Source organism: Rhinatrema bivittatum, chromosome 2 (genome assembly GCF_901001135.1).
Source record: "Rhinatrema bivittatum chromosome 2, aRhiBiv1.1, whole genome shotgun sequence".
Taxonomy (NCBI): Eukaryota; Metazoa; Chordata; class Amphibia; order Gymnophiona; family Rhinatrematidae; genus Rhinatrema; species Rhinatrema bivittatum.
In genome coordinates this window covers 27330633-27339557 of record NC_042616.1, presented here as the reverse complement: position 1 = coordinate 27339557, position 8925 = coordinate 27330633, and the positions used below count along the sequence as shown (strand labels likewise).

General features: G+C 44.4%; 1 protein-coding gene across 1 annotated transcript; it reads left to right on the top strand.

Moving 5' to 3' along the window:
• The first annotated feature begins 1511 nt into the window (after positions 1–1511).
• LOC115083726 (oocyte zinc finger protein XlCOF6-like) lies at positions 1512–8172 on the top strand. The gene is made up of 3 exons (XM_029587717.1): positions 1512–1732; positions 2209–2335; positions 4636–8172. The coding sequence occupies exons 1-3, from the start codon at positions 1709–1711 to the stop codon at positions 6558–6560; spliced, it is 2076 nt and encodes a 691-aa protein (XP_029443577.1). The 5' UTR covers positions 1512–1708; the 3' UTR covers positions 6561–8172.
• Positions 8173–8925: the final 753 nt, after the last annotated feature.

The window sequence follows — 8925 nt, the reverse complement described above, 5'->3', positions numbered from 1 at the left end:
CCATGCAATATGGGCACACGAAACATGGGTGCTCATGATTGAACGCCTGCTTTCCTAACGTGCGCCCATCCGCCTCTCCCAGGCGCGAGATGCAGTATGCTAATGAGCTGCTGTGTTAAGAAGAAGGCGCTAGGGGAAATTGTGTGTCCCTGGGGCCTCCTCGACACTGAGCGCCCAGAAGTGGCTGTCCATGGGTAAGGAAAAAGGATGCTCAATTTAACGAGTGTCTGTTTTCCTAACCCGTGCACAGCCATGGATTAGAAAAATGGACACTCGTAAATTTGAGTGTCCGTTTTCTGAACCTGACCGCCAAGACTTTTTTTTTTCCCCCATGTTTGTTGCTTACAGTGGTTCCTCTGATTTAATATCACAATGATTTTGAGTCGGGAGAACCACAGGAAAGCAGTAAGGTGGAGTAGCCTAGTGGTTAGAGCAGCGGGCTCCTTGTGACCTTGCGCAAGTCACTTTATCCTCCGTGCCTCAGGTACAAATTCGATTATAAGCCCTCTGGGGATAGGGAAATACCTATAGTAGCGGGATGCAATCCGCTTTGATTTACACTTTGAAGTGCCAAAAAGTGGAATACAAAAATCTAAATAAATATTTTCTGCTTTTCATGTCAACTTTTGGCGCTTCTGAAGACTTAAGGTGAGCTCCAGGGCTGGGTTAAAATGTGCATGCTGGGCACACTTTCTTTTTACATCAGGCCCGCATGCAAATGAGGGCCCACGGTAAAAAGAGGCACTAGGGACACTAGCGTGTCCCTAGCACCTCCTTTTTGACTGGAGCGACAGCTGTCAGTGGGATTAACAGCCGACGCTCAATTTTACCGGCGTTGGTTCTCAAACCCACTGACAGCCACGGGTTCGGAAAACGACCCCGGCATAATTGAGCGTCTGTCTTCCGGGCCACTTTTACATTTTTTTTTTAAAATTTCTTTAACTTTTGGGGCCTCTGACTTAATATCGCTATGATATTAAGTCGGAGGGTGTACAGAAAAGCAGATTTTTCTGCTTCTCTGTACACTTCCCCAGTGCCTACTGAAATTAACGCCTACCTTTGGGCAGGCGTTAATTTCTGAAAGTAAAATGTGCGGCTTGGCTGCACATTTTACTTACTGTATCGCGCGGGAATAACTAATAGGGCCATCAACATGTATTTGCATGTTGCGGGCGCTATTAGTTTCGGGGGGTTGGCCGCACATTTTTGACGAGCTAAAAAATAGCGCGACCAAACGCGTGCTAACAGCCTGAAGCTTGCATGGGGAGTTATTGTAGTGCATCCAACCCCGCGGCTAGCTGAGCGCAGTGTATTACATTGGCCTGTAATTCACTCTCGCTCTCTCTGGCACAACCACCTCTTCTTCTTCTTCTGCTGCTCCCTCCCTTGCACACACTGACTACCTCTCTCTCTAGCCCCCACCTCGCACAGAAACCTCCCCTTCCCAGCTTCCTATATCTAGATCCAGCTTTAACACTTCCCCCTGTGTGATGTCATCAGTCTGCGCCCGGCAGGAGGCGGAGCTGCTCGTCACATTTCGATGATGTCAGAATCGGCGAGAAGGACCTCGAGCCCCTTCCCCCAGCTCTGCTTCTCAGCTTCCCTCGTCCCCTGGAGCAGGAAGAGGGAAACCCTCAGCTCTCTCCCAGTCTGAGAAGAAGCCCCCATTTCATTTCTAATCCTGAAAGCAGCAAAAGCAGAGAGGAAAATGCCTGCAGGAGCTTCTGCTCAGGTAGGAGATGGCCCCCAACTTCCTCCCCTGTCTGTATAAACACTGGGTCAGAGCTTTGTATCTCCTGTAATGATTACGTTATTGATTTAAAAAAGGGAGAACTTCCTAATGATTTGTACTAAACACTGCAATCCTGCCCTCTCTACACAAATACTGCTGCAGCTTTCTATCTTGGGACGCTACATAATCAGCCCTCACTTTAATGGGACTCCGAGCAGACCTGGGGCCCAGAAAAGGCATTTTGGGACTGTCCACAGAGTTTAAGGAGAGAGATCAGAAGTGACACAAAGTAAAACATGGTGTCCCATGGTCTGTGTGTAACTGGTTTCCTGTTACTGTAGTCCTGCCTGGGGATTGTGTGTTTCGTGACTGTGAATTATTTACACCCAGAAACCCCTCCCCCTGCCCTGCTGATCCCCAGCACTGGGAGATCTCCTGATGTAGAAGGTGCTGAGTGTTCCTGGTTTGTGTTTCAGGTCCCAGTAACCTTTGAGGACATCACTGTCTGTTTCTCCCAGGAGGAGTGGGAGTATTTAGAAGAATGGCAAAAGGAACTTCACAAGAATGTGATGGAGGAGAATTATCAGACCCTCAGCTCCCTTGGTAAGGAGGGACTTTTTTAAGAAAATTCATCTTTTTGGGAGGAGAGAAAAGAAAATATTATTGAGAGAAGCCGGATGTTAAACTCACTGTAACGTGCAGTTGAAGATTTCCCGTCTGTAACGTGCTGGGAGCGCACAATTCGGACGCGTAAGGTGATTCAGTGATACAGTCTCCAGTTTCACGCGTCCTTAGCGCTTCTTAAAACAGACGAATAACCCTTTCCGCACGCAGCATGTATATGATATGTAAATGAACAAATTAGCTGTATAATGAAGGAATTAGCTATTCCCCTCCGATACTTACTCCAGCCAGCCCTCCTCCGGACAGCGGCTCCTCTGCCTCCCAGCTGCCGGCGAAGATAGATGCCCGAACGGGTAGGCCCCTCGTGCAATTTGACCTCAAGGCGTGACGTCGCATGCCGTGACGCCAAACGTCGTGACGTCACGCCTAGAGGTCAAATTGCACGAGGGGCCTACCTGTTCGGGTGTCTATCTTCACCGGCAGCTGTGAGGCAGAGGAGCCGCTGTCCGGAGGAGGGCTGGCTGGCGTCTTCTCTCTCCTCCTCTCCTTGCTCCGCGGTCTGTCTCGCTTTACAGTGCCATCTCCACCGAAGGTCCGCCGTGGTCCTTCTCGCTTTACACTGCTGTCTCCGCCGAAGGGGAGCTGCCGAAGTGGGGCCGCATTGGATTTTTTTTTCGCTTTTTTTTTGCTTCGGGAGGAGGGAGAGGACTGGGGCTACCCCGGAGACCGGCACCCATGGACGCGACCAGGGCAGGTGAGCCGGGGCTGGGGGAAAGGTTGCCGCTTACCCTTACTCCTGCCTCTAACGTAGGGGTAGGGGTAGGCGGTAAACTAACAGGTTAAACGCACGGCAAATCGGCAGGGAAAAAAAGCGATAGTCGGAGCGTGCGTCACAGTATTGGAGGGAATAGCTAATTCGTTCATTAAATAGCTAATTCGTTCATTTACATATCATTTACATGCTGCGTGCGGGAAAGGTTTTGCGTCTGTTTTAAGAAGCGCTAAGGACGCGTGAAACTGGAGACTGTATCGCTGGATCGCCTTACGCGTCCGAATTGTGCGCTCCCTGCACGTTACAGACGGGAAATCTTCAACCGCACGTTACAGTATCGACCTGAATGTTAGGTTCCATATTAGGTGCTACAATCCAAGAAAGAGATCTAGGCATCATAGTGGATAACACATTGAAATCGTTGGTTCAGTGTGCTGCGGCACTCAAAATGTTGGAAATTATTAGAAAGGGAATGGTGAATAAAACGGAAAATGTCATAATGCCTCTGTATCGCTCCATGGTGAAACTGCACCTTGAATACTGAGTACAATTCTGGTCGCCGCATCTCAAAAAAGATATAATTGCGATGGAGAAGGTACAGAGAAGGGCAACCAAAATGATAAAGGGGATGGAACAGCTCCCCTATGAGGAAAGACTAAAGAGGTTAAGACTTTTCAGCTTGGAGAAGAGACGACTGAGGGGGGATATGATAGAGGTGTTTAAAATCATGAGAGGTCTAGAACGGGTAGATGTGAATCGGTTATTTACTCTTTCAGATAATAGAAAGACTAGGGGGCACTCCATGAAGTTAGCATGGGGCACATTTAAAACTAATCGGAGAAAGTTCTTTTTTACTCAACGCACAATTAAACTCTGGAATTTGTTGCCAGAGAATGTGGTTCGTGCAGTTAGTATAGCTGTGTTTAAAAAAGGATTGGATAAGTTCTTGGAGGAGAAGTCCATTACCTGCTATTAATTGAGTTGACTTAGAAAATAGCCACTGCTATAACTAGCAATGGTTACATGGAATAGACTTAGTTTTTGGGTACTTGCCAGGTTCTTACGGCCTGGATTGGCCACTGTTGGAAACAGGATGCTGGGCTTGATGGACCCTTAGTCTGACCCAGTATGGCATGTTCTTATTACCATATGTTAATGTATGAAGACCTCCATTAATATTTTGAACTGAGTGCTGGACATCACAGGGCTATTTAAATACAATTTAAGTTAATTTACAAGGTGGTTTTTCTTATGGATGAGTTACATAAAACAACATTCTGAGAATTTTATCCACCTGACGGTATTGAGTTGTTCAGTCCTTAGCTTGGTCCTCCTCTGAGACCCAGCGATGTGCTCTGGTTCATCCCAGGATGCTGCAGAAAGGAGCTGATGCAGCTGCTTTACACCCCTGTTCCCTCTGAGGTGTTTAATGCTGGAAAACCCTGACCGTTGTCACTGTGACGCTCTCTCACATGAAGTAATGTCTGTTCTTTATTTTCTTATCCAGAGATCGATGAGTCCAAGAGAAGACACGAGGAGACGCATCCTGAGGAATCCAGTAAACATCTGGAAGTGACTGAAGCTGTATCACAGAAAGATGGAGCGGATACCTGCCTGTGTTGTGATTGGAAGGAAAACTGCTGGAAACAGTGCAAGTCAGAGGAAAGGCTGAGAAACCCAGCAGGAGACTCCACTGAGAATGTGACTCCCTGTGAGCAAATTACACAACACCTGAGAGAATTTACTGGGTTGAGACTCTCTTCAGGCAGTGAATGTGCAAGTAACGTAATAAAAGTTCACCAGAAGATTCATACAAGAGAGACATCGTTTCCATGTAGTGAATGTAATAAAAGCTTCATTTATCCATCACAACTGACAATGCACCAGAAGATCCACTCAGCAGAAAAGCAATTTATATGTACAGACCATAATAAAAGCTTCACTTGGAAATCAAAAATGAAAAGGCATCAAAGAATGCACACAGCAGAGAAACCATTCACTTGCCCTAAGTGTGATAAAGATTTCAGTGGGAAATCAGAACTGAAAATACACAAAAGGATCCACATGGTAGGAAAACCATTCAAATATACAATACGTGATAAAATGTTTGGGTTGAAATCTCAATTGAAACTGTATCAAAGGTTTCAAAGAGGTAAGAAATCATACAAATGCACTGAGTGTAATAAAAGCTTCTGTACAAAATCAGAACGGAAATGCCATGAAAGGATCCACTATAGAAAGAAACAATTTAAATGCACTGAGTGTGATAAAAGCTTCACTTTGAAACCTCAATTGGAAATGCATGAAAGGACACACAAAGGAGAGAAACCATTTAAATGCACTGAGTGTGATAAAAGCTTCAGCAGTAAATCAAATTTGATAAGGCATAAAAAGATCCACACAGGAGAGAAACAAAATACATGCACAGAGTGTGATAAAAGCTTCAGATGTAAATCAGAGTTGAAAAGCCATGAAAGGATCCACACAGAAGAGAAACCATTTACGTGCAGTGTGTGTTATAAAAGATTTAGATTTATATCAAATCTGAAACGGCATAAAAAGATCCACATACGAGAGAAGCTATTTGCATACAGTGAATATGATAAAAGCTTCATTTCAAAACATCAAGTGAAAATGCATGGATATTTCCTTGTTGGAAAGAAAATAATCATTTGCACAGAGTGTGATAAAAGCTTCAGGTGTATATCAGAAATGAAAAGTCATGAAAGCTTCCACAAACGAGAGAAAACATTTACATGCAGTGAGTGTGATAAAAACTTCAGTTCAAAACATCAGCTGAAAATCCATGAAAGTATTCACACAGGAAAGAAAGCATTCACGTGCACAGAGTGTGATAAAAGCTTCAGGCGTAAATCAGAGCTGGAAAGCCATGAAAGGATCCACACAGGAGACAAGCCATTTACATGCAATGAGTGTGATAATAGCTTCATATGGAAATCCTCTCTGAAAAGGCATGAAAGGATCCACACAAGAGAGAAACCATTTACATGCAATGAGTGTGATGAAAGCTTCATATGGAAATCAAAGCTGAAAATCCACGAAAGGATCCACACAGGAGAGAAACCATTTACATGCAATGAGTGTGATGAAAGCTTCATATGGAAATCCTCTCTGATAAGGCATGAAAGGAGCCACAAGGGAGGGAAACCATTTACGTGCAGTGAGTGTGATGAAAGCTTCACGTGTATATCAAAGCTGAAAAGCCATGAAAGGATTCACACAGGAGAGGAACTATTTATATGTACTGAGTGTGATGAAAGCTTCATATGGAAATCTTCTCTGAAAAGGCATAAAAGGATCCACACAGGAGAGAAACAATTTACATGCAGTGAGTGTGATGAAAGCTTCATATGGAAAACATCTCTGAAAAACCATAAAAGGATTCACACAGTAGAGAAACCATTTGCATGAAATGAGTGTGATTAAAGCTACAGGTTTAAATCAAATCTAAAAGGTATGAAAGGATGTACACAGAAGAGAAAACAGAATTTTGATGATGGACAACATGGCATTTTCAATATTGAGATCCAGCGAGGAATATCCCAGGGAGATTCCCTGTCGTAAGTTTTGTTTGTCTTGCATTAAACCTGCTGAGTTCTCACATTAACTCCTTGGTTATGGAATTTGCCTTAATTCTAGAGCAACCAAGCCCCTTCCAAAGTATCTCATTTACTGTTTGTTATTGATTAGAAATTGAAAGTTCTTGTAATGCTCATTTAGCAGAACAGCTCTATCTGGTGAAGAGCAGGAACAATCTTTCCGACAAATAGAGGGAATGGCTGAAAATCCAGCAGGGCATGATGGTACAGAAGCTACAGAATTTTCATATTAAGAGAAGAAACTTCTGAAAGAATCAGATAAGCAGGGTAGGATGATTGGCTGAAGCATAAGTACATGGGAAGTACAGAGAGTTACTTCAGCAGCCCCACTTGGCTCAGGATTTGACACAACAGTGGTTGAGAAGAGGTGAGGATGGACTGGTGAAACGGACAAAAGCAGGCTCTGTAGAACAGAACTGGAAACGGTTACACTTCTCATCACTGGCTGTGATGTGCTGATGTCAGAAGGCCTGGATCCAGAGAGCAGAGAGACACAACAAGGTAGCAAGGCCTATTCACTGGAACCTGTGTAAATATTATAACATTGGGAGCACAATCCTAATAGAATAGTAGAGAACGAAGAAGTTGTGATCACCTGGGATAGTCCTGTTCCCACAGACAGGAAGATCAATGCGCGAAAACCAGATACTGTGAAGGAGAAGAACAGCATTGTGAAGAGATGTATCAATACCCAATGATTATTCTGTGTATTGTATGGAGAAAGCAAAGATCCTTAAGTACCAAAAGATGTAATTGGAGACCAAGAAAATGGGACTATTTCTGTATCTTTCTGCCCCAATCATATTGGGTGCCGCTGGTCTGATTAAGAAGCACATCTTGATATATTGCCTGTTTACGTTTACACAGTATGAGCTTCAGAAGGAGACTTTCTTTGGCACAATGCAAGTACTAAAGGGCGTTAGCAGTAAATTTGAGAGACTGAGATCATCCCCCACATGCGATGGCTTACGAATGAGGTTCATTCCTGTCACGAGAGAAACCATTTACATGCAGTGAGTGCGGTAAAAGCTTCATTTGGAAATTGGCACTGAAGAGTCATAAAAGGATCCACACGGGAGAGAAGCCATTTGCCTGCGCACACAGGCTGAGGGAATAACCCGTGCATTAAGAGCCTGTGTGTTGAATTTCAGCGCACAGTTTTAACAAACAAGTTAAAAATGTTTTAATTCTCATTGCAGTAAGCTAATGTATGGTAATGCATCATGAGTTAAAATGTGCATACACCTGGGAAGGAGAGGGGCTGAACGGGAGAGAGCATATAGGAGCACTTTTTTTTTTCTTCTGCTCCTAACTTAGGGATTTATCTCCTGTGTTGCTAATTTAGGATCATATCATTTGTTCTGCTAGCTGGCTGTCGGGCCACAATTAGAATTTAAAAAAAAATAAATGCGTTGTCGAGCCTCTGCCACGTGTCTTTGTGGGTAGTGGGGGAGCCTCAGCGGTGGATCCAGCATTAGAAACTTTACTCCATTTCTAGCCAGGAGTGAAGTTTCTAGTGTTGTTAAAATGCGCTCTCAGCCAGTACACCCTCTGCATTGGGAGAGCATGCTGAATGCCCTCATTTGTATGGAATTTCCATGGGAGAGCGCTGGGCTGGGCCCACAGCTTTAAACACACATTTTGTGCAGGTGAAACTCTTGCCTGCAGCGGGAGTAATGTTTACGTGCACAAAATTTGCATTTAGGAGTGGATAAAACCTTGCGTTCAGGTGATCTCACTTTATTGCATCAGCCTGTGAGTGTGATAAAAGCGTCAAGTGGAAATCGGAGCTGAAAAGACATGAAAGGATCCACCTAGGAGATAAATTTGAGAGACTGAGATCATCCCCAACATGCCATGGCTTACGAATGAGGTTCATTCCGAGTAAGTATTTCTCACCAGGCCTTGCTGAGAATCTTCACGTGGTGATCCTGTTGCATAATACCTAAACTCAATCTCAGCTAGGCGACTGCTCCTAATGAAGTATGATAAGAAACAAAAAGAAAAATTCATACATGTTGCCCAGGATAAAAAGGTGCCCACCCTTAGTCTAAGCGCCAGGGCTAATGATGGTGGTAGTGATAGCGCTGAAACTTCAGGTGAAGATAAAGTCCTTGGTGCCGCTGTAGGCCATGGTGATTCTGCTCATGGACCAACTGAAGCAGCCGAGAAACCAC